Source organism: Salmo trutta, chromosome 38 (genome assembly GCF_901001165.1).
Source record: "Salmo trutta chromosome 38, fSalTru1.1, whole genome shotgun sequence".
NCBI classification, from domain to species: Eukaryota; Metazoa; Chordata; class Actinopteri; order Salmoniformes; family Salmonidae; genus Salmo; species Salmo trutta.
In genome coordinates, this window is record NC_042994.1 from 3,821,014 (window position 1) to 3,846,920 (window position 25,907).

Genomic DNA, 25,907 nt, shown 5'->3' on the forward strand with positions numbered 1-25,907 from the left:
TGTATGTAGTGAAGCACTAGGCCAGGAGAGGGAGAATACCTCAGTAACAACTAAGGTGTGATGGTAGGTCTACTGTATGTAGTGTAGCACCAGGCCAGGGGAGGAAGAATACCTCAGTAACAGCTAAGGTGTGATGGTAGGTCTACTGTATGTAGTGTAGCACTAGGCCGGGAGAGGGAGAATACCTCAGTAACAACTAAGGTGTGATGGTAGGTCTACTGTATGTAGTGTAGCAATAGGCCAGGGGAGGGAGAATACCTCAGTAACAGCTAAGGTGTGATGGTAGGTCTATGTAGTGAAGCACTAGGCCAGGAGAGGGAGAATACCTCAGTAACAGCTAAGGTATGATGGTAGGTCTAGTGTATGTAGTGAAGCACTAGGCCAGGGGAGGGAGAATACCTCCATAACAACTAAGGTGTGATGGTAGGTCTATGTAGTGTAGCACTAGGCCAGGAGAGGGAGAATACCTCCATAACAACTAAGGTGTGATGGTAGGTCTATGTAGTGTAGCACTAGGCCAGGAGAGGGAGAATACCTCCGTAACAACTAAGGTGTGATGGTAGGTCTATGTGGTGTAGCACTAGGCCAGGAGAGGGAGAATACCTCAGTAACAACTAAGGTGTGATGGTAGGTCTACTGTATGTAGTGTAGCACTAGGCCAGAGGAGGGAGAATACCTCAGAAACAGCTAAGGTGTGATGGTAGGTCTACTGTATGTAGTGAAGCACTAGGCCAGGAGAGGGAGAATACCTCAGTAACAACTAAGGTGTGATGGTAGGTATACTGTATGTAGTGTAGCACTAGGCCAGGAGAGGGAGAATACCTCAGTAACAACTAAGGTGTGATGGTAGGTATACTGTATGTAGTGAAGTACCAGGCCAGGGGAGGGAGAATACCTCAGTAACAACTAAGGTGTGATGGTAGGTCTAGTGTGTGCAGTGTAGCACTAGGCCAGGAGAGGGAGAATACCTCAGTAACAGCTAAGGTGTGATGGTAGGTCTACTGTATGTAGTGAAGCACTAGGCCAGGAGAGGGAGAATACCTCAGTAACAACTAAGGTGTGATGGTAGGTCTACTGTATGTAGTGTAGCACCAGGCCAGGGGAGGAAGAATACCTCAGTAACAGCTAAGGTGTGATGGTAGGTCTACTGTATGTAGTGTAGCACTAGGCCGGGAGAGGGAGAATACCTCAGTAACAACTAAGGTGTGATGGTAGGTCTACTGTATGTAGTGTAGCAATAGGCCAGGGGAGGGAGAATACCTCAGTAACAGCTAAGGTGTGATGGTAGGTCTATGTAGTGAAGCACTAGGCCAGGAGAGGGAGAATACCTCAGTAACAGCTAAGGTATGATGGTAGGTCTAGTGTATGTAGTGAAGCACTAGGCCAGGGGAGGGAGAATACCTCCATAACAACTAAGGTGTGATGGTAGGTCTATGTAGTGAAGCACTAGGCCAGGAGAGGGAGAATACCTCCATAACAACTAAGGTGTGATGGTAGGTCTATGTAGTGTAGCACTAGGCCAGGAGAGGGAGAATACCTCCGTAACAACTAAGGTGTGATGGTAGGTCTATGTGGTGTAGCACTAGGCCAGGAGAGGGAGAATACCTCAGTAACAACTAAGGTGTGATGGTAGGTCTACTGTTTGTAGTGAAGCACTAGGCCAGGAGAGGGAGAATACCTCAGTAACAGCTAAGGTGTGATGGTAGGTCTACTGTATGTAGTGAAGCACTAGGCCAGGAGAGGGAGAATACCTCAGTAACAACTAAGGTGTGATGGTAGGTCTACTGTATGTAGTGTAGCACCAGGCCAGGGGAGGAAGAATACCTCAGTAACAGCTAAGGTGTGATGGTAGGTCTACTGTATGTAGTGTAGAACTAGGCCAGGGGAGGGAGAATACCTCAGTAACAGCAAAGGTGTGATGGTAGGTCTATGTAGTGAAGCACTAGGCCAGGAGAGGGAGAATACCTCAGTAACAGCTAAGGTATGATGGTAGGTCTAGTGTATGTAGTGAAGCACTAGGCCAGGGGAGGGAGAATACCTCAGTAACAGCTAAGGTGTGATGGTAGGTCTATGTAGTGAAGCACCAGGCCAGGGGAGGGAGAAAACCTCAGTAACAGGTAAGGTGTGATGGTAGGTATACTGTATGTAGTGAAGCACTAGGCCAGGGGAGGTTGAATACCTCAGTAACAGCTAAGGTGTGATGGTAGGTCTACTGTATGTAGTGTAGCACTAGGCCAGGAGAGGGAGAATACTTCAGTAACAGCTAAGGTGTGATGGTAGGTCTACTGTATGTAGTGTAGCACTAGGCCAGGAGAGGGAGAATACCTCAGTAACAGCTAAGGTGTGATGGTAGGTCTACTGTATGTAGTGAAGCACTAGGCCAGGGGAGGGAGAATACCTCAGTAACAACTAAGGTGTGATGGTAGGTCTACTGTATGTAGTGTAGCATTAGGCCAGGAGAGGGAGAATACCTCAGTAACAACTAAGGTGTGATGGTAGGTATACTGTATGTAGTGTAGCACTAGGCCAGGAGAGGGAGAATACCTCCGTAAAAGCTAAGGTGTGATGGTAGGTATACTGTATGTCGTGAAGCACTAGGCCAGGAGAGGGAGAATACCTCAGTAACAACTAAGGTGTGATGGTAGGTCTACTGTATGTAGTGAAGCACTAGGCCAGGAGAGGGAGAATACCTCAGTAACAGCTAAGGTGTGATGGTAGGTCTACTGTATGTAGTGTTGCACTAGGCCAGGAGAGGGAGAATACCTCAGTAACAACTAAGGTGTGATGGTAGGTCTATGTAGTGTAGCACTAGGCCAGGAGAGGGAGAATACCTCCGTAACAACTAAGGTGTGATGGTAGGTCTATGTGGTGTAGCACTAGGCCAGGAGAGGGAGAATACCTCAGTAACAACTAAGGTGTGATGGTAGGTCTACTGTATGTAGTGTAGCACTAGGCCAGAGGAGGGAGAATACCTCAGAAACAGCTAAGGTGTGATGGTAGGTCTACTGTATGTAGTGAAGCACTAGGCCAGGAGAGGGAGAATACCTCAGTAACAACTAAGGTGTGATGGTAGGTATACTGTATGTAGTGTAGCACTAGGCCAGGAGAGGGAGAATACCTCAGTAACAACTAAGGTGTGATGGTAGGTATACTGTATGTAGTGAAGTACCAGGCCAGGGGAGGGAGAATACCTCAGTAACAACTAAGGTGTGATGGTAGGTCTAGTGTGTGCAGTGTAGCACTAGGCCAGGAGAGGGAGAATACCTCAGTAACAGCTAAGGTGTGATGGTAGGTCTACTGTATGTAGTGAAGCACTAGGCCAGGAGAGGGAGAATACCTCAGTAACAACTAAGGTGTGATGGTAGGTCTACTGTATGTTGTGTAGCACCAGGCCAGGGGAGGAAGAATACCTCAGTAACAGCTAAGGTGTGATGGTAGGTCTACTGTATGTAGTGTAGCACTAGGCCGGGAGAGGGAGAATACCTCAGTAACAACTAAGGTGTGATGGTAGGTCTACTGTATGTAGTGTAGCAATAGGCCAGGGGAGGGAGAATACCTCAGTAACAGCTAAGGTGTGATGGTAGGTCTATGTAGTGAAGCACTAGGCCAGGAGAGGGAGAATACCTCAGTAACAGCTAAGGTATGATGGTAGGTCTAGTGTATGTAGTGAAGCACTAGGCCAGGGGAGGGAGAATACCTCCATAACAACTAAGGTGTGATGGTAGGTCTATGTAGTGTAGCACTAGGCCAGGAGAGGGAGAATACCTCCATAACAACTAAGGTGTGATGGTAGGTCTATGTAGTGTAGCACTAGGCCAGGAGAGGGAGAATACCTCCGTAACAACTAAGGTGTGATGGTAGGTCTATGTGGTGTAGCACTAGGCCAGGAGAGGGAGAATACCTCAGTAACAACTAAGGTGTGATGGTAGGTCTACTGTATTTAGTGTAGCACTAGGCCAGGGGAGGGAGAATACCTCAGAAACAGCTAAGGTGTGATGGTAGGTCTACTGTTTGTAGTGAAGCACTAGGCCAGGAGAGGGAGAATACCTCAGTAACAGCTAAGGTGTGATGGTAGGTCTACTGTATGTAGTGAAGCACTAGGCCAGGAGAGGGAGAATACCTCAGTAACAACTAAGGTGTGATGGTAGGTCTACTGTATGTAGTGTAGCACCAGGCCAGGGGAGGAAGAATACCTCAGTAACAGCTAAGGTGTGATGGTAGGTCTACTGTATGTAGTGTAGAACTAGGCCAGGGGAGGGAGAATACCTCAGTAACAGCTAAGGTGTGATGGTAGGTCTATGTAGTGAAGCACTTGGCCAGGAGAGGGAGAATACCTCAGTAACAGCTAAGGTATGATGGTAGGTCTAGTGTATGTAGTGAAGCACTAGGCCAGGGGAGGGAGAATACCTCAGTAACAGCTAAGGTGTGATGGTAGGTCTATGTAGTGAAGCACCAGGCCAGGGGAGGGAGAAAACCTCAGTAACAGCTAAGGTGTGATGGTAGGTATACTGTATGTAGTGAAGCACTAGGCCAGGGGAGGTTGAATACCTCAGTAACAGCTAAGGTGTGATGGTAGGTCTACTGTATGTAGTGTAGCACTAGGCCAGGAGAGGGAGAATACCTCAGTAACAGCTAAGGTGTGATGGTAGGTCTACTGTATGTAGTGTAGCACTAGGCCAGGAGAGGGAGAATACCTCAGTAACAGCTAAGGTGTGATGGTAGGTCTACTGTATGTAGTGAAGCACTAGGCCAGGGGAGGGAGAATACCTCAGTAACAACTAAGGTGTGATGGTAGGTCTACTGTATGTAGTGTAGCATTAGGCCAGGAGAGGGAGAATACCTCAGTAACAGCTAAGGTGTGATGGTAGGTATACTGTATGTAGTGTAGCACTAGGCCAGGAGAGGGAGAATACCTCCGTAAAAGCTAAGGTGTGATGGTAGGTATACTGTATGTCGTGAAGCACTAGGCCAGGAGAGGGAGAATACCTCAGTAACAACTAAGGTGTGATGGTAGGTCTACTGTATGTAGTGAAGCACTAGGCCAGGAGAGGGAGAATACCTCAGTAACAGCTAAGGTGTGATGGTAGGTCTACTGTATGTAGTGTTGCACTAGGCCAGGAGAGGGAGAATACCTCAGTAACAGCTAAGGTGTGATGGTAGGTCTACTGTATGTAGTGAAGCACTAGGCCAGGAGAGGGAGAATACCTCAGTAACAACTAAGGTGTGATGGTAGGTCTACTGTATGTAGTGAAGCACCAGGCCAGGGGAGGTAGAATACCTCAGTAACAGCTAAGGTGTGATGGTAGGTCTACTGTATGTAGTTTAGCACTAGGCCAGGAGAGGGAGAATACCTTAGTAACAGCTAAGGTGTGATGGTAGGTCTACTGTATGTAGTGAAGCACTAGGCCAGGAGAGGGAGAATACCTCAGTAACAACTAAGGTGTGATGGTAGGTCTACTGTATGTAGTGTAGCACTAGGCCAGGGGAGGGAGAATACCTCAGTACCAGCTAAGGTGTGATGGTAGGTCTACTGTATGTAGTGTAGCACTAGGCCAGGAGAGGGAGAATACCTCTGTAATAGCTAAGGTGTGATGGTAGGTATACTGTATGTAGTGAAGCACTAGGCCAGGAGAGGGAGAATACCTCAGTAACAGCTAAGGTGTGATGGTAGGTATACTGTATGTAGTGAAGCACTAGGCCAGGAGAGGGAGAATACCTCAGTAACAACTAAGGTGTGATGGTAGGTCTACTGTATGTAGTGTAGCATTAGGCTAGGAGAGGGAGAATACCTCAGTAACAGCTAAGGTGTGATGGTAGGTATACTGTATGTAGTGTAGCACTAGGCCAGGAGAGGGAGAATACCTCCGTAAAAGCTAAGGTGTGATGGTAGGTATACTGTATGTCGTGAAGCACTAGGCCAGGAGAGGGAGAATACCTCAGTAACAACTAAGGTGTGATGGTAGGTCTACTGTATGTAGTGAAGCACTAGGCCAGGAGAGGGAGAATACCTCAGTAACAGCTAAGGTGTGATGGTAGGTCTACTGTATGTAGTGTAGCACTAGGCCAGGAGAGGGAGAATACCTCAGTAACAGCTAAGGTGTGATGGTAGGTCTACTGTATGTAGTGAAGCACTAGGCCAGGAGAGGGAGAATACCTCAGTAACAACTAAGGTGTGATGGTAGGTCTACTGTATGTAGTGTAGCACTAGGACAGGGGAGGGAGAATACCTCAGTACCAGCTAAGGTGTGATGGTAGGTCTATGTAGTGAAGCACTAGGCCAGGAGAGGGAGAATACCTCAGTAACAGCTAAGGTATGATGGTAGGTCTAGTGTATGTAGTGAAGCACTAGGCCAGGGGAGGGAGAATACCTCAGTAACAGCTAAGGTGTGATGGTAGGTCTACTGTATGTAGTGAAGCACCAGGCCAGGGGAGAGAGAAAACCTCAGTAACAGCTAAGGTGTGATGGTAGGTCTACTGTATGTAGTGTAGCACTAGGCCAGGAGAGGGAGAATACCTCTGTAACAGCTAAGGTGTGATGGTAGGTCTACTGTATGTAGTGAAGCACTAGGCCAGGAGAGGGAGAATACCTCACTAACAGCTAAGGTGTGATGGTAGGTCTACTGTATGTAGTGTAGCACTAGGCCAGGAGAGGGAGAATACCTCAGTAACAGCTAAGGTGTGATGGTAGGTCTACTGTATGTAGTGTAGCACTAGGCCAGGAGAGGGAGAATACCTCTGTAACAGCTAAGGTGTGATGGTAGGTCTACTGTATGTAGTGAAGCACTAGGCCAGGAGAGGGAGAATACCTCAGTAACAGCTAAGGTGTGATGGTAGGTCTACTGTATGTAGTGAAGCACTAGGCCAGGGGAGGGAGAATACCTCAGTAACAACTAAGGTGTGATGGTAGGTCTACTGTATGTAGTGTAGCATTAGGCCAGGAGAGGGAGAATACCTCTGTAACAGCTAAGGTGTGATGGTAGGTCTACTGTATGTAGTGTTGCACTAGGCCAGGAGAGGGAGAATACCTCAGTAACAGCTAAGGTGTGATGGTAGGTCTACTGTATGTAGTGTAGCACTAGGCCGGGAGAGGGAGAATACCTCAGTAACAACTAAGGTGTGATGGTAGGTCTACTGTATGTAGTGTAGCAATAGGCCAGGGGAGGGAGAATACCTCAGTAACAGCTAAGGTGTGATGGTAGGTCTATGTGGTGTAGCACTAGGCCAGGAGAGGGAGAATACCTCAGTAACAACTAAGGTGTGATGGTAGGTCTACTGTATGTAGTGTAGCACTAGGCCAGAGGAGGGAGAATACCTCAGAAACAGCTAAGGTGTGATGGTAGGTCTACTGTATGTAGTGAAGCACTAGGCCAGGAGAGGGAGAATACCTCAGTAACAACTAAGGTGTGATGGTAGGTATACTGTATGTAGTGAAGCACTAGGCCAGGGGAGGGAGAATACCTCAGTAACAACTAAGGTGTGATGGTAGGTCTACTGTATGTAGTGTAGCATTAGGCCAGGAGAGGGAGAATACCTCTGTAACAGCTAAGGTGTGATGGTAGGTCTACTGTATGTAGTGTTGCACTAGGCCAGGAGAGGGAGAATACCTCAGTAACAGCTAAGGTGTGATGGTAGGTCTACTGTATGTAGTGTAGCACTAGGCCGGGAGAGGGAGAATACCTCAGTAACAACTAAGGTGTGATGGTAGGTCTACTGTATGTAGTGTAGCAATAGGCCAGGGGAGGGAGAATACCTCAGTAACAGCTAAGGTGTGATGGTAGGTCTATGTGGTGTAGCACTAGGCCAGGAGAGGGAGAATACCTCAGTAACAACTAAGGTGTGATGGTAGGTCTACTGTATGTAGTGTAGCACTAGGCCAGAGGAGGGAGAATACCTCAGAAACAGCTAAGGTGTGATGGTAGGTCTACTGTATGTAGTGAAGCACTAGGCCAGGAGAGGGAGAATACCTCAGTAACAACTAAGGTGTGATGGTAGGTATACTGTATGTAGTGTAGCACTAGGCCAGGAGAGGGAGAATACCTCAGTAACAACTAAGGTGTGATGGTAGGTATACTGTATGTAGTGAAGTACCAGGCCAGGGGAGGGAGAATACCTCAGTAACAACTAAGGTGTGATGGTAGGTCTAGTGTGTGCAGTGTAGCACTAGGCCAGGAGAGGGAGAATACCTCAGTAACAGCTAAGGTGTGATGGTAGGTCTACTGTATGTAGTGAAGCACTAGGCCAGGAGAGGGAGAATACCTCAGTAACAACTAAGGTGTGATGGTAGGTCTACTGTATGTAGTGTAGCACCAGGCCAGGGGAGGAAGAATACCTCAGTAACAGCTAAGGTGTGATGGTAGGTCTACTGTATGTAGTGTAGCACTAGGCCGGGAGAGGGAGAATACCTCAGTAACAACTAAGGTGTGATGGTAGGTCTACTGTATGTAGTGTAGCAATAGGCCAGGGGAGGGAGAATACCTCAGTAACAGCTAAGGTGTGATGGTAGGTCTATGTAGTGAAGCACTAGGCCAGGAGAGGGAGAATACCTCAGTAACAGCTAAGGTATGATGGTAGGTCTAGTGTATGTAGTGTAGCACTAGGCCAGGAGAGGGAGAATACCTCAGTAACATCTAAGGTGTGATGGTAGGTCTACTGTATGTAGTGTAGCACTAGGCCAGGAGAGGGAGAATACCTCGGTAACAACTAAGGTGTGATGGTAGGTCTACTGTATGTAGTGTAGCACTAGGCCAGGAGAGGGAGAATACCTCAGTAACATCTAAGGTGTGATTGTAGGTCTACTGTATGTAGTGAAGCACCAGAGTAGGAGAGGGAGAATACCTCAGTAACAGCTAAGGTGTGATGGTAGGTCTACTGTAGGTAGTGTAGCACTAGGCCAGGAGAGGGAGAATACCTCAGAAAACAACTAAGGTGTTTTTTATTTATTTATTTTCACCTTTATTTAACCAGGTAGGCAAGTTGAGAACAAGTTCTCATTTACAATTGCGACCTGGCCAAGATAAAGCAAAGCAGTTTGACAACATACAACAACACAGAGTTACACATGGAGTAAACAACATACAGTCAATAATACAGTAGAAAAAAATAAGACTATATACAATGTGAGCAAATGATGTGAGATAAGGGAGGTAAAGGCAAAAAAATGCCATGGTGGCAAAGTAAATAAAGTATAGCAAGAAAAACACTGGAATGGCAGATTTGTAGTTTGAAGAAAATTCAAAGTTAAAATGTAAATAATATGGTGCAAAGGAGCAAAATAAATAAAATAAATAAATACAGTAGGGGAAGAGGTAGTAGTTTGGGCTAAATTATAGATGGGCTATGTACAGGTGCAGTGATCTGTGAGCTGCTCTGACAGCTGGTGCTTAAAGCTAGTGAGGGAGATAAGTGTTTCCAGTTTCAGAGATTTTTGTAGTTCGTTCCAGTCATTGGCAGCAGAGAACTGGAAGGAGAGACGACCAAAGGAGGAGTTGGCTTTAGGGGTGACCAGAGAGATATACCTGCTGGAGCGCGTGCTACAGGTGGGTGCTGCTATGGTGACCAGTGAGCGGAGATAAGGGGGGACTTTACCTAGCAGGGTCTTGTAGATGACCTGGAGCCAATGTGTTTGGCGACGATTATGAAGTGAAGGCCAGCCAACGAGAGCATACAGGTCGCAGTGGTGGGTTGTATATGGGGCTTTGGTGACAAAACGGATGGCACTGTGATAGACTGCATCCAGCTTGTTGAGTAGGGTATTGGAGGCTATTTTGTAAATGGCATCGCCGAAGTCGAGGATTGGTAGGATGGTCAGTTTTACGAGGGTATGTTTGGCAGCATGAGTGAAGGATGCTTTGTTGCGAAATAGGAAGCCAATTCTAGATTTCACTTTGGATTGGAGATGATTGATGTGAGTCTGGAAGGAGAGTTTACAGTCTAACCAGACACCTAGGTATTTGTAGTTGTCCACAAATTCTAAGTTAGAACCGTCCAGAGAAGTTATGCTGGATGGGCGGGCAGGTGCAGGCAACGATCGGTTGAAGAGCATGCATTTAGTTTTACTTGTGTTTAGGAGCAGTTGGAGACCACGGAAGGAGTGTTGAATGGCATTGAAGCTCGTCTGGAGGGTTGTTAACACAGTGTCCAAAGAAGGGCTAGAAGTATACAGAATGGTGTCGTCTGCGTAGAGGTGGATCAGAGATTCACCAGCAGCAAGAGCGACATCATTTATATATACAGAGAAAAGAGTTGGCCCAAGAATTGAACCCTGTGGTACCCCCATAGAGACTGCCAGAGGTCCAGACAGTAGGCCCTCCGATTTGACACACTGAACTCTGTCAGAGAAGTAGTTGGTGAACCAGGCGACGCAATCGTTTGAGAAACCAAGGCTACTAAGTCTGCCGATGAGGATGTGGTGATTAACAGAGTCAAAAGCTTTGGCCAGGTCAATGAATACGGCAGCACAGTATTGTTTCTTATCGATGGCGGTTACGATGTCGTTTAGGACCTTGAGCGTGGCTGAGGTGCACCCATGACCAGCTCTGAAACCAGATTGCATAGCGGAGAGGGTGCGGTGGGATTCGAAATAGTCGGTAATCTGTTTGTTGACTTTGCTTTCGAAGACCTTAGAAAGGCAGGGTAGGATGGATATAGGTCTGTAGCAATTTGGGTCAAGAGTGTCACCTCCTTTGAAGAGGGGGATGACAGCAGCTGCTTTCCAATCTATGGGAATCTCAGACGACACGAAAGAGAGGTTGAACAGGCTAGTAATAGGGGTTGCAATAATTTCGGCAGATAATTTTAGAAAGAAAGGGTCCAGATTGTCAAGCCCAGCTGATTTGTAGAGGTCCAGATTTTGCAGCTCTTTCAGAACATCAGCTGAATGGATTTGGGAGAAGGAGAAATGGGGAGGCTTGGGCGAGTAGCTGTGGGGGGTACAGTGCTGTTGAATGCAGTAGGGGTAGTTAGGTGGAAAGCATGGCCAGCCGTAGAAAAATGCTTATTGAAATTCTCAATTATAGTGGGCTTATCGGTGGTGACAGAGTTTCCTATCCTCAGTGCAGTGGGCAGTTGGGAGGAGGTGTTCTTATTCTCCATGGACTTTACAATGTCCCAGAACTTTTTAGAGTTGGAGTTGCACGAAGCAAATTTCTGTTTGAAAAAGCTAGCCTTGGCGTTTCTAACTGCCTGTGTGTATTGGTTTCTAACTTCCCTAAAAAGTTGCATATCGCGGGGGCAGTTCGATGCTAATGCAGAACGCCACAGGATATTTTTGTGTTGGTTAAGGGCAGTCAGGTCTGGGGAGAACCAAGGGCTATATCTGTTCCTGGTTCTAAATTTCTTGAAAGGGGCATGCTTATTTAAGATGGAGAGGAAGGCATTTTTAAAAAATAACCAGGTGTGATGGTAGGTCTACTGTATGTAGTGTAGCACTAGGCCAGGAGAGGGAGAATACCTCAGTAACAACTAAGGTGTGATGGTAGGTCTACTGTATGTAGTGAAGCACTAGGCCAGGAGAGGGAGAATACCTCAGTAACAGCTAAGGTGTGATGGTAGGTCTATGTAGTGTAGCACTAGGCCAGGAGAGGGAGAATACCTCAGTAACAACTAAGGTGTGATGGTAGGTCTACTGTATGTAGTGAAGCACTAGGCCAGGAGAGGGAGAATACCTCAGTAACAGCTAAGGTGTGATGGTAGGTCTACTGTATGTAGTGTAGCACTAGGCCATGAGAGGGAGAATACCTCCGTAACAGCTAAGGTGTTATGGTAAGTCTACTGTATGTAGTGAAGCACTAGGCCAGGAGAGGGAGAATACCTCAGTAACAGCTAAGGTGTGATGGTAGGTCTACTGTATGTAGTGTAGCACTAGGCCAGGAGAGGGAGAATACCTCAGTAACAGCTAAGGTGTGATGGTAGTTCTATGTAGTGAAGCACCAGGCCAGGAGAGGGAGAATACCTCGGTAACAACTAAGGTGTGATGGTAGGTCTACTGTATGTAGTGTAGCACTAGGCCAGGAGAGAGAGAATACCTCAGTAACATCTAAGGTGTGATTGTAGGTCTACTGTATGTAGTGAAGCACTAGGCCAGGAGAGGGAGAATACCTCAGTAACAGCTAAGGTGTGATGGTAGGTCTACTGTATGTAGTGAAGCACTTGGCCAGGAGAGGGAGAATACCTCAGTAACAACTAAGGTGTGATTGTAGGTCTACTGTATGTAGTGAAGCACCAGAGTAGGAAAGGGAGAATACCTCAGTAACAGCTAAGGTGTGATGGTAGGTCTACTGTATGTAGTGAAGCACCAGAGTAGGAGAGGGAGAATACCTCAGTAACAGCTAAGGTGTGATGGTAGGTCTACTGTATGTAGTGTAGCATTAGGCCAGGAGAGGGAGAATACCTCAGTAAAAGCTAAGGTGTGATGGTAGTTCTATGTAGTGAAGCACCAGGCCAGGAGAGGGAGAATACCTCGGTAACAACTAAGGTGTGATGGTAGGTCTACTGTATGTAGTGAAGCACCAGAGTAGGAGAGGGAGAATACCTCAGAAACAGCTAAGGTGTGATGGTAGGTCTACTGTATGTAGTGTAGCACTAGGCCAGGAGAGGGAGAATACCTCAGTAACAACTAAGGTGTGATGGTAGGTATACTGTATGTAGTGTAGCACCAGGCCAGGAGAGGGAGAATACCTCAGTAACAACTAAGGTGTGATGGTAGGTCTACTGTATGTAGTGTAGCACTAGGCCAGGAGAGGGAGAATACCTCAGTAACAACTAAGGTGTGATGGCAGAAAAATCAGAAGTACGATCAGATACAATCTGATGTATTTATGTTACTGTCTGGAATCAGTGATGACAGAATTAGGAAGACTTGAGAGGCTTTGGGATTGAACATGTTGACCGTGCAGGAATGTGTAGATGCCCTCAGCTACTGAATGGTACATGGTATAGGCAGTGACTTAGCCTACAACTCAAGAGGGAAAAATGATGTGAGTAAGCATGGTTACAGCAAACCATGTGTCCAATTTTGTATACTGAGAAGGAGCACAGACACAGACAACACTCACAGACATTGTCGTCCGCTGGCTGGTGTCTTTTTGCCTTCTGGTATTCAAACAAGCAGCTGAGACACTTGTCAATTAAACCGAGCTGACGCTATGGCCTTGCTGGGCTAAAAGTGATCATTTCCAAATACCCTATGCGAAAGACCAAGTGTAATATACATTTGTTTCATATTATATGCATGATACACCATTGTCTGTATAGGCCTATATGAGTTATTTTTTCCATACATGATACTGTTGTCAGATTCTTCTCATTCCTCTCCAACTGAGACATCTTTAAATTCCAGACCTTATCTTCAAGAGAAATACCAAGGGGATTGTTCTATCACTGTATCCCTCCTCCTCCTTCTCCTCCCTCGTTCTCTCTCCATCTTCATCCTTTTCTCCGGGCGGGAGGTGGAAGGTATGTGTCAGGCCCTTTGCCCTCTCACGCTCCATGTTTTCCGAGAGGATTAACCGGAAGATGAATGTGTATTCCGAGCTTCTTTCTGTATTCCGTCTCTTAGTGCTGATGTCTCACCTGGAGAGAAAGCTCTGAGTTAAACGGCGGTCATCCTGATTCGACATGATGCCTTCATCACAAAAACATCTAGGATGGCCCGTCACTGCAGTGTCATATCTTTCTTCCTTACACCTAGCCAATGGTTGATGGTGTTACTAATTGTGCACTGTAGTAATGTCTGATAACAATGTTGAGCATTGCTCATTGGCTACCTTGTGTCCAGCCTCTACCTTACGCAGCTTATCTACTGTGAAGGTGACTTGTTTATAGGGGATCTACAGACCTTTCAACATCAGATAATGCCACTCTGGATCAGTCTCACTCTGCCAAATCTTAACCATTAACCTCAGAGAAACATACATCAACTGATCTTAGAGCAGTCTTTCGTCCTGCAACTCTACCAGACTGCTTGGCCCAGGTTCAAAACACCACTGGATCAGGCCCTGTAGGGATCAGTGGAAACACATTTGTTTCAAATCTCTTCTCCTAACGTTTGGTGTAGAGCAGTAAATAAAGATAAACTTTCTTGGAAGGGTTCAGAGTCTGCCTGTCTTTGTCTGATGGGCTTACAGTGTTGTTCGATGGTGCAACAGGCTCTCTAAGCACAGTTCTAGGACCGACTGAGCTAAAGTCCCCCCAACATGGCCTGCTAAGTTAAACCATTAAGGGAGAAAGATGCAAAACTGACCATGACTAGAGGGAACTTATCCTACTCTGTAAGGGCTTCTACTGGTTTAGGAGAGAGCTATTCCTGAGGTTGCTGTCTGTAAATTCCTGGCAATAGACATATCACTCTCTGAGATGTCCCATTGACAGGCTGATAGACCCATTTAGGCCTAGAGGAGGAGGGATCCTTTCTATCAGACTGATAGAATGATAGAGTAATCTAGGCCTAGAGGAGGAGGGATCCTTTCTATCAGACTGATAGAATGATAGAGTAATCTAGGCCTAGAGGAGGAGGGATCCTTTCTATCAGACTGATAGAATGATAGAGTAATCTAGGCCTAGAGGAGGAGGGATCCGTTCTATCAGACTGATAGAATGATAGAGTAATCTAGGCCTAGAGGAGGAGGGATCCGTTCTATCAGACTGATAGAATGATAGAGTAATCTAGGCCTAGAGGAGGAGGGATCCTTTCTATCAGACTGATAGAATGATAGAGTAATCTAGGCCTAGAGGAGGAGGGATCCTTTCTATCAGACTGATAGAATGATAGAGTAATCTAGGCCTAGAGGAGGAGGGATCCTTTCTATCAGACTGATAGAATGATAGAGTAATCTAGGCCTAGAGGAGGAGGGATCCGTTCTATCAGACTGATAGAATGATAGAGTAATCTAGGCCTAGAGGAGGAGGGATCCTTTCTATCAGACTGATAGAATGATAGAGTAATCTAGGCCTAGAGGAGGAGGGATCCTTTCTATCAGACTGATAGAATGATAGAGTAATCTAGGCCTAGAGGAGGAGGGATCCTTTCTATCAGACTGATAGAATGATAGAGTAATCTAGGCCTAGAGGAGGAGGGATCCGTTCTATCAGACTGATAGAATGATAGAGTAATCTAGGCCTAGATCATGGAGGGATCCACTGGACAGACTGATAGAGTGATAGAGACATGTACTGATGGAGGGAAGAAGGGATGGATCCATGGTACTAACAGACTGATAGACAGACAGGTCAGATCGATGTCTCTTCCTGAGCATTGCTGGCTTGTGTATTCCTGGCGGTGGTTGGACCGCGGAGAGGGCTGGTCTCTCTGGGTCAGCCCATATAGGGCCTGTCTGTCTGTGCCGGGCAGGAATGTTAGATGGGAGCAGCGTTCCTGTAATGGGAAGCATTCTAAGGGGATTTATCCATGGAATGTCAAACTCAATGCCACAGAATATCAAACTTCGGAATGCTGTTTACAACGTAAATCTGGATCAGATAGACACCTGCCCCGAGAATCTCTTTCTCTCTATCCATCCATCTGTCTCCATTCCCCCCTCCATCCACCCTGAGCATCTCTTTCTCCATCCATCCTTTTTGAGTCTCGCTCTATCCCTGATCCCTCCCTCCTTCCACCCACAACATCTCCATCCCCCTCTCACTTTATCCATCCCTCCCTCCCTCCATCCTTCTTGCTGTATCCCTGATCTCTCCCTTCCATTCCTTACCCTGCATCCCTCCCTCCAGTCCTAATCACCTGATCCTTAATAGACAGTAGCCCATCATTTTCCCAGACCTCTTCTCTGGCCATGCCTCTTTTCTTCCAATGTAGTCATTGCTTTTATTAAAAAGGAAAACAGTGAGAGTGAGGGGTAGGTACAAATTGACACAGAAGTCAGTAGCCTAAAAAGCTACTTTTGTAATCTTTTTTGGTGGGGGAAACATTTCATTATTCAGAGATATGTGCAACTCAAAAGAAATCCTTTCAAAGCTGGAGAGACAGTCTGGTTTAATCATGGTCATGTAAGTAGGGCCTAGGCCTATTTTACATACTGTATTGACCCAGGTCAGACCAAGATCCAGAATAGAATGATTATGGAGAGAATGTATTTTCTTCTCTCTGTTAAGGGAGACACCTGTAGTGGGTATCCCTCACGTCTCTGGCACATCCATCAGGTCGAAACTCTAGTTATAACCCCCTGGCAGACACATACAGTCTGAGGTTTCTCCAGAGTCCAGTGCCATGTGTGAGTAGGCCTATGCTAACTGAGTTATGTTGATATTATCCAGGAGTTTTGGCCTGTCTCCTGACTGCCCATGTCCCTTCACTTTGATAGACGCTCTGGTTTTGATCATAACAACTTACAACAGAGGAAGGAGGTAAAAAGGTGAATTGTCATAGTTGTGGACTTTTCCAATGGGTCTTGGGGTACAAAAATAAGTATACGAAAATTTCTTCACAAAAAGTAGAGGTCTTTGTACAAGCACAATTAATCAGAGACGATAAAAAAAGCAGACCCCAATGTGTGACGTTTCTCACAAAACGGAAGTGACGTTTTTGTGTATGCACTGTTGTCGATTTTGTCCTGCTAGCTAACGCTTTGGAAAACAGTAAGGAACAAGCTACTTTGTGATATCTCAATTGTTTTTCTTCGAAAACAGTTATGTTTCGGTTACAATTCGTGTTAATTATGGGCACACATCTCCTGTTACATTCCTAAAACGTTTGTTTGGCTTATTATTCAAGATGGTAGCGTGAGCTAGTTAGCTATGCAAGCAGTTGTGCTTGCAAATAAGCTATATTATTTCGAACGTCTAAGTTAGATGGCTAACTTCAAGGTGTGCAAACATTTGTAAACCCAAAAACGAAGATATGACCCTGTGTTTTCTCCCCTAGGTGACAAAGGCTATCTTCTAGTGCGCTGTACAAGCTAACAACATGGTAAGTCGCCAGGCACATCAAAATGTGTTCAACACACTAGTAGCTAACATTAGTGTCCTTGTAAAATTAGCTCTGTTAGTATTTGTCCACCACTGGTGGCACCAGGTTTCCTCAGTGAGGAAGCCCCACTGGAGCGGCAGGTAGCCTTGCTGTTAAGAGCGTTGGGCAAGCAACTGAAAGGTCGCTGTTTCGAACCCCCGAGCCGGCAAGGTGGAAAAATCTGCCGTTCTTCCCTTGAGCAAGGCAGTTAACCCCCAACAACAACTGCTCACCAGGCGCCGTGACGAGGATGTCGATTAAAAGGCAGCACCTATCTGATTCAGAAAGGTTGGGTTAAATGCGGGAGTTGTACAATGACTAGTTATTCCCCCTTCCCCTTATCTATGTAGAGAAAAGCTGGTGCCACCAGTGGTGGACAAAAGACCACATTTTCCAAAGACACTGTTAGCTACTAGTGTGTTGAATACTGACTAGGTGTTCCCCCTTTCCCTTATCCATGTAAGAAAACCGAATATGTTACTGTAACGTAACAATGTTCACACTTTCCTCTTTTTCCATGTCTCCTTTCTCAGGGTGAGAGGAAAGGACAAAACCATTACTACCCTCCGGACTTCGACCCACAGAAGGTAAATATGACTACTGACTATCATCACATATAATAATAGATGCGCGATAGGTTAATGGAGTTAAGAAATCATTCTACACGTGAGCCTCTTTTAACCTGTTCTCACGCTGACTCTTTTCTCACTTTCTTTCCCCCCCCTTCCATTCCCCCCCCCACTTCCATTTCTCCCCCCTCCCTCTCTCTAGCATGGCTCCCTCAATGGTTACCATGGAACCCATGCTCTACGAGAGAGGGCCAGGAAACTGTCCCAGGGTATCCTCATCATCCGGTCAGTAACACAAACACACACATCAAATTCAGTAGTTTGATGGGTTACAGGAAACTGACTCTTGTCTATGTATTTACACAGGTTTGAGATGCCCTATAATATCTGGTGTGATGGCTGCAAGAATCACATCGGCATGGGTAAACTCGCTCTCTCTCTTCCATTCTCAGTTTTCCAGCAAGTTGCTATACGTTTTCCTTTTTCAGAAACATAATTAATTACAACCATTTCTTATCATACATTTGTGTCACTCAGGTGTACGTTATAACGCTGAGAAGAAGAAAGTGGGGAACTACTACACCACGCCAATCTACAGGTAAGACCAGACACATCTCAATCACACACACACACACACACACACACACACACACACACACACACTGAAGGCCAATACATACATCTGTGTTGGTTTACCTGTGTGCTCCTCTTCAGGTTCCGGATGAAGTGTCACCTGTGTGTGAACTACATTGAGATGCAGACAGACCCGGCCACCTGTGATTACGTCATCGTGTGCGGTGCGCAGCGGAAGGAGGAGAGATGGGACATGGCTGACAATGAACAGATCCTCACTACAGGTAACTAATTTCTCCTCGTTGACCTTACATTCTGTTAGGTGTGTGTGTGAGAGGAAGGATGGGATATGGCCGTCAACGAACATCCTCATCCCTGGCAACTAATGACATTTGACCTCTCAGCGACCTTTTAGTGACCTCTTATTCTTTAATACGTCAAACCCCAAAACAGAATGGACTCCAATTCTCTTCCAACAATGGCACTATTGATATCAGTTCATTTATTCCTCCATTCCTGTGTCTTGTCTTTCTTAGGCCTCATTGTCTTCCCTTTCTTTATCTCTCTCATGTGCTCTCTTCTTTTCTCACCTACCCCACTTATTTCCCTCTCTCCACCCCCCCTCCTCCTTTCCCATCCCTGCTCCCTCTGTGTGTCTCCCCAGAGCGTAGTGAGAAGGAGAAGTTAGAGACAGACCCCATGTATAAGCTGGACCACGGTGGTAAGGACAAGGAGAAACTGAGGAAGGCTCTTCCCTCTCTGTCTGAGCTACAGGATCACCAGGCTGGATGGAAGGACGACTTCATACTCAACAGCAAGCTCCGCAGGAAGTTCAGGGTAAATGCACTGCACTGTATTCAGATCATAATTGTTTATTTATTTTATTTAACCAGGTAGGCTAGTTGAGAACAAGTTCTCATTTACAACTGCGACATGGCCAAGATAAAGCAAAGCAGTGCCACATAAACAACACAGAGTTACACATGGAATAAACAACTGTACAGTCAATAACACAATAGAAAAAAAGAAAGTCTATATACAGTGTGTGCAAATGGCGTGAGGAGGTAAGGCAATAAATGGGCCATAGTAGCGAAGTAATTACAATTTACAATGCACTCAAGAGGCCACATTTAGATTCTCTACCCTTCTCCTGAAGTGTACACTTGTTCACCTCCCTCTAGTTTACCCCATGCCTACACCAATCCAATGCTTTTACATTTACATTTTAGTCATTTAGCAGACGCTCTTATCCAGAGCGACTTACAGTAGTGAATGCATACATTTCATTTCATGCATATTTTTATTTATTAATTTATTTTTTGTACTGGCCCCCCCGTGGGAATCGAACCCACAACCCTGGTGTTGCACACACCATGCTGGCGTTGCAAACACCATGCTCTACCAACTGAGCCACATTTGTGGGGAGTAGTGAACGAGTGCACACTTCAGGAGGAAAGGGAGAGGATTGGGATTCGCCCATGGAATTACTCGGACTCTTTGTCAAATAGTCTTACCTTGATTCCTCGTATCCTATGTCCTTGCCTCCTTAAAACGCATTGGAGAAGTAGGTCAGTGTGGCGGGACCTTGGAGGTTTTTCCTCCAGTATGGATTAAAAGGCGGCGAGGATGTGAGAAGCCCCTTGTAAAAGAGATGTAGCTCAATGGGACTCGTGTAAATGGATAGCATGTACGTTGGGTGAATAGGGTGGATAGGTGTAGCTCTGTCTTTAGGGCTACTGCCTAACTGTTCATCTCCACTGATCTAATACACAGACTGAGAAGAAAGTGATGGAGGAGGAGGAGGAGAAAGACAACGCTGTGAGAAAGAGAACAAATCTGTCCATCCCTCTGCTGCCTGAGAAAGAGGAGGACAAGAAACTAGCAGCACTGCTCACCTACACAGCTCCTGACTGTAAGTGGGCATGTACACCCCACACCCACACACACACACACACACACACACACACACACAGAGAGAATAATAATGCGCTCTAAACCAGACTCTCTCAATCACACACTGTTCATACACACTATAACACAGGCAAGCGCACACACAAACTACATACACACACACACTACTTTTTCATTAAAGAACACCATGCCTCCTCCTGTCTTCATCCCCTTCCTCTAGCCTACGATGACAGGCAGAACTACAAGCGAAAGGAGATCTCTAGCCGCTCCTGGTTCAGTTCCCCCACTTTGCCACCAGGTAGCGCTGCAGGCAGCCTACTCCACAAGCTGGGCCTACAGGGGAAAGGTGCTGCTGTGGCCAAAGCACTGGGTCCCCAAGCCTCCTCCCCTAACCCACACAGTCTCATAAGGAGGTAGGTCAATGAATTAGAATTTCCCCATTAGCTGACGCCAACGACGACAGATAATCTTCCTTGGGCCCAACACACAACTAAATAGACTTCACAGTTTACATGAATCTTAGTGGATCTATCAACATCATAAAGTATGAATCAGTTTTCCCTTCTAGATCATAATGAATAAGATCAAATCAAATGTATTTATATAGCCCTTCGTATATCAGCTGAAATCTCAAAGTGCTGTACAGAAACCCAGCCTAAAACCCCAAACAGCAAGCAATGCATGTGAAAGAAGCACGGTGGCTAGGAAAAACTCCCTAGGAAAAACTCCCTAGAAAGGCCAAAAACCTAGGAAGAAACCTAGAGAGGAACCAGGCTATGAGGGGTGGCCAGTCCTCTTCTGGCTGTGCCGGGTGGATATTATAACAGAACATGGTCAAGATGTTAAAATGTTCATAAATGACCAGCATGGTCAAATAATAATAATCATAGAAGTTGTCGAGGGTGCAACAAGCACGTCTGGTGAACAGGTCAGGGTTCCGTAGCCGCAGGCAGAACAGTTGAAACTGGAGCAGCAGCATGGCCAGGTGGACTGGGGACAGCAAGGAGTCATCATGCCAGGTAGTCCCGAGGCATGGTCCTAGGGCTCAGGTCCTCTGAGAGAGAGAAAGAAAGAAAGAAAGAAAGAGAGAAAGAGAGAATTAGAGAGAGCATATTTAAATTCACACAGGACACCGGATAAGACAAGAGAATACTCCAGATGTAACAGACTGACCCTAGCCCCCCGACACATAAACTACTGCAGCATAAATACTGGAGGCTGAGACAGGAGGGATCAGAAGACACTGTGGCCCCATCTGAAGATTACATGGACAGGAGGGACCTGACCCGAGATCAGTACTCCTACTCTGAAATGCTTTGTGAAAACAGGCCCAGTAATGTTTATGTAACCTAAGCCATCTTTTTGTTGTGCTAACCTGTTGCAGTGGGTTCACCATATTTGCTACACAGTTGATTGATAGTGTGTGTGTGGTTATCCACAGGAGGACCGAGGGCTCTGGGAACAAACCAGAGGCCTGCGCTACAGTCACACGCAGGAAATCAGACCCAGGAACCAATGATCTAGGAAACAGTCTCTCGTCGGAGGGGAAGGAGTTACACGTTGCACAAACACAAAGGACTGGGGGGACAGATTTGGGAGTTGCACAGCCTGAGCAGGGACAGGAAATGGTTGAAACTCACATGAGATCTCTGGAGATGCAGATTCTTAACACCACCACAGAAGACAGAGGACAATCGAAAGGAGAGGATTGTGGGACAGTGCTGGAGGACCATGACAGTAGTCGCTCTGGGGTGTTGAGGACGTCACTGGTTGCAGACTACAGTGACTCCGACTCAGACCCCGGGGTGTTGGTTGAAGTTTCCCCTAGACGCTGATCTTGACTCAGTTTTGACTTTCCTCCACTAATGGTTAAGGTTGGCGGAGGGGAATCTGATCCTAGATCTGTACCTACGGTAAACATCACCCTGAAGCCAGACCTAGGAGTATGAGGATGGACTGTTGACTTTGTGTTAGAGAAACAAGACCTTTAGCCTGGTTGAAACAGACTGAATGCTGAGCTCAATATTCTTGGAAAGTGGAGATGTCATAGAACCCCTTGCAGTGTTTGCTAGCAAAAGAGATTTTGCGGTGGCTAATTAACAGTACATTTGTGAATTGTTTTGCCCCATAGTTAGCTAAAATGATAAGCTAGCCTGCTAAAATTGTTTAGTTAGCAATCGCTGCTACACTATTCTGCTAGGTACAGTAGCGCTTCTGTTTCAATAGAATGTATTCAAAATGACTAGGTTGTCTCCAGTTTGATGTATATTTTCCCATTGTGATGCACATCCATGTGTACCCACTTTCTATGTGTATTTAAACAATGGTGAGCCCTGCATTCAGTCTGGTGTAAACAGGCTACAAGTCAGTTTGCTCTATGGCCAAAATGTGTGTGTGCGTGACTGGGACTGAAGGTACAGTATGTATTAACAACACAAAGTGTGTGACAACGGAATTTTTTCACCATAAATAACCATGGACGAGAAGTTATTTTCCAGTTTTATTGATTTGTGTAGAAGTCGTGTATTATACAGATTGGAGTGATTATGCGAATGTCATTGAAGACCGTTGTCCTCTGATATGCAGTGTATGTCCACGCTGCTCTTGGAAATACATGTACATTTAATTTAATCTGATAAATATCCGGTCCTTTACAGGTCTCGCTGTAAATCAATGTCGCGTTTGTATTTTCTTATTTTACTTACTTCTTATTTTTTTAGTTTATAGAAACTATAAGCCATGATCAAGATAACTTAGACAATAATGTGCAGCCATGGATCCCAGTGATGTATGATTCATATTGGAAATATCAAATGTTCTCTGTCTTTGCTACACACACACACACACACACACACACACACAGAGGAGGCATACTTTTTAGGTTATGTTACAGGATTACAAAAGCAACTGACCTCTTAGCATATGTGAAGCTTAGCTGCATTTGGTTAGCAATTGTATTCACCAATTTAAAAAAAAAGGATGGGTATTGCTTGAATATAGTCTGCCAAAATGGTACACTCTTTGGGGGCTGGGCTCTGGGGGAGGGGGGGGGTTTGTCTCTGTGTGAAAGAGTTCTGTCCCCAGTGTCATGAGAGTTTAGTTCCATACACTCTCAGAATGGCGGCGGGAACACTGCTCCACGTTTTGTTGCTTTGCGTTTTCTGTAGCTGTTGCGCCCAAATATTCAACAACCCACACCGAGAACGGTAAGGTTTCCTTTCTCAACTTTTCATTTTGCTGCCGTAGAGCGTACTAAGTTTTTGCTATCTACTAAAAGTGCTATTTCTTAAACTTGACTGCTGACAGACACGATTTCTTGGGGTTCTATATTACACAGTGGGCTAATCAAAATACTAAAATATAGTTATTTTTTACTTGCTTCTGGGCTGTTTTAAACTAGTCCCTGACTTATACATTTTTAACAGATGTATTTCTCAACTTTTTAGGATGCGACTGGGTTCATGGAGTCACCGCCGGTAGGGTCTATGATCTGTAAAATTCTAATTATTCATTCTAATTCAGCCCAAATCTAAATATTCACTATATTCCTAATTCACACGTAACTGCAATATGTTATCATAATGATCAATAATGTATTATTAGTAATATCAGTAAGAACAATTGCAATTCTCTGAAATGTATACAACACTCAAATGTGCCCATTCAGATTTCAATATATGGACCAAGACATGTATTTTGGTCTTCATGAGTAAGTACAGAATCTTCTCTACCTTGTTGAACCTCCATGTCGCACTACCAAATGTTGGCATTAAAGGAAAAAACAATGCTTCATTTATTTACAGTAAAAGAAATCCAAAGGACCACACCAGTCTGGAACCAAGGTAGTGTTCCCAAATGTATCCAGATAAACACAAAAGGCACCCCTTTCGGTTACTAAAATACTACTCTACTGTATGCATGTCAAAGTTTGCCAAATGGGTAAGATTTAACTTTTTTATTTTTTATCTTCTCACTCTCTTCCTCTCCCTCCTTAATCCTCTCCCTGTTCTCCCTCTCATCCCTTCTCCTCTCTCTTGTCCCCCCTCCCTCGCCTCCTCTCTTGTCCCCCTCCCATCCCTCGCCCCAGGTTTATCCTCCTAGCCCCTAACATTCTGAGAACAGACAGTGAGGAGTCTATCTATTTAGAGTCCCATGGCCTCGACAGCCCTGTCACCGTCACTATAACAGTCGATAACTACCCGGAGAGGAGGTACCGGCTCCTGCAGGACACTGTCACACTCGGCCCGGCGAACAGCTACCACACCCTCAAGATCATAAAGGTGATTCAATTCACTACACCCTCAAGATCATACAGGCGATTCCTTTAGATTCAGTTCAATTCACCACACCCTCAAGAGTAGACCATACAGGGGATTAAGACTTGTCATGAGTATGAATGTCCCCCTTATAATGCCTTATTATACTGTCTTAATGATCCAGAATAAATAACTGCCATTTTGACTGAACCTCCAAGACATTATAAAGGCTAATATCTGCTTATAAAATCCTTCCCCTCCCAGCTCCCTTCAGAGCATCTGGACAAGGGGAATGAGGAGTCCTCCAGGAACCAGTATGTGTATGTGAAAGCGGAGTTTGGGGGCTACCATGTAGCTGAACAGGTGGTCATGGTCTCCTTCCACTCTGGATACATCTTCATCCAGACAGACAAGCCCCTCTACAAACCTGGAGACACTGGTGAGGGGGATGAGGGAGGGAGAGGGAGGGAGAGAGAAAAAGAAAGTGTTCTCAATGACATGTTAGGTTCATGTGAATGATGAAAGGCGTCACTCTCTTTATTTGTCTGTCTGATCTCTCTCCTGCTCTCTCTCTCTCTCTGCAGTACTATGCAGGGCCTTTGTGTCTACACCTACTTTCCAGGCCTTCAACGGCTCCATCACCATTGAATTCCAGGTAGCTAAAAGTTCATCACATGCCCGTTAGCCTACATGTCTTAAATTATATAAAGTAACACTTCATTATGTTTTAGAAATAAAGTATTGCATACGATTTAAGGTGTGTGTGTGTGTGTGTCAGAATTCAGACGGCGTCGTAGTGAAACAGATCTCCAGGACCAGAGCCAATAATGGAATCTTTGCTGATACTCACGTTCTACCTGACATAGTCAAGTAAGTCAAGAGCATCATGAAGTTTCTAGCCTGGTATGAGGATTCTAGCCTGGTATGAGGATTCTAGCCTGGTTTTCAAATATGGAACACTTTACTTTATAAATCATTATGCCGCCTGGTCATAATGCTCTATGAATGTAGTCATTATGAGTAGTTATAACTCATAAGCTGTTATAAATGTGCTTGGAATAGTGTATGAAGAGGATGTTCATACAAAGTGTTACCACTATCCTACTGCCATTTACTAATGCTAATACGTGTGTGTGTGTGTTTGTGTTTGTGTGTGTATGTCATAGTGAGGGAACGTGGAAGATCATTGCAAAATTTGACAACTGGCAACAGAACAAATTCAGTAGTGAGTTTGAGGTGAAGAAATACGGTAAGTGGAAGAGCTTTGTAAATATATATATGTGTGTGTGTGTGTGTGTGTGTGTGTGTGTGCACGTGCCTGTATGTCATTCAACGTGGTTCCCTCTCCATATTCTTATCCATATTATTAATCGTTGAGCTAAAGCCTGGGCAGAAGCTTGGGGAGCTAACACGATGCTCTGTTGCAGTGCTGCCTGCTTTCAATGTCACACTGACTCCCAAGAAACCCTTCCTCAGTCTGGATGATACTGAGCTTGTGGTGGAGATCACAGCCAGGTTAGTAACACTAATGTAAACCTACTGTATTGCTTATTAATGTATTATGTATGGCTTATGAAACCCTTATGTAGGTACCCTTCAGACAAAGTGTTACTAATGCCGCGTTCATGACATTTCGGATAC

General features: G+C 45.4%; 2 protein-coding genes across 3 annotated transcripts in view; both read left to right on the top strand.

Annotated features, from left to right (window-relative positions):
- The first annotated feature begins 16,502 nt into the window (after positions 1–16,502).
- On the top strand, positions 16,503–22,684 carry LOC115178148 (coiled-coil domain-containing protein 130 homolog). 2 transcript variants are annotated; one of them, XM_029739187.1, is made up of 11 exons: positions 16,503–16,587; positions 16,874–16,918; positions 17,491–17,544; positions 17,729–17,811; positions 17,893–17,948; positions 18,064–18,124; positions 18,241–18,383; positions 18,764–18,936; positions 19,873–20,011; positions 20,231–20,423; positions 21,452–22,684. In XM_029739187.1, exons 2-11 carry the CDS (start codon positions 16,916–16,918, stop codon positions 21,843–21,845), a joined length of 1,299 nt encoding a protein of 432 aa, XP_029595047.1. In that variant the 5' UTR covers positions 16,503–16,587; positions 16,874–16,915; the 3' UTR covers positions 21,846–22,684. The 2 variants fall into 2 exon arrangements, with proteins under 2 accessions (XP_029595047.1, XP_029595048.1); XM_029739188.1 differs by lacking the exon at positions 16,503–16,587 and adding an exon at positions 16,604–16,700.
- A 416-nt stretch (positions 22,685–23,100) lies between these two features.
- The window catches only part of LOC115178149 (venom factor), a 29,276-nt gene continuing 26,469 nt past the window's right edge, over positions 23,101–25,907 (top strand). The window contains exons 1-10 of the mRNA XM_029739189.1: positions 23,101–23,216; positions 23,457–23,486; positions 23,678–23,719; positions 23,814–23,852; positions 24,098–24,290; positions 24,531–24,705; positions 24,851–24,921; positions 25,045–25,136; positions 25,433–25,515; positions 25,694–25,781. Coding sequence (XP_029595049.1) covers positions 23,128–23,216; positions 23,457–23,486; positions 23,678–23,719; positions 23,814–23,852; positions 24,098–24,290; positions 24,531–24,705; positions 24,851–24,921; positions 25,045–25,136; positions 25,433–25,515; positions 25,694–25,781 — 902 coding nt within the window. The 5' untranslated portion in view covers positions 23,101–23,127. The remainder of the gene's footprint in view (positions 23,217–23,456; positions 23,487–23,677; positions 23,720–23,813; positions 23,853–24,097; positions 24,291–24,530; positions 24,706–24,850; positions 24,922–25,044; positions 25,137–25,432; positions 25,516–25,693; positions 25,782–25,907) is intronic.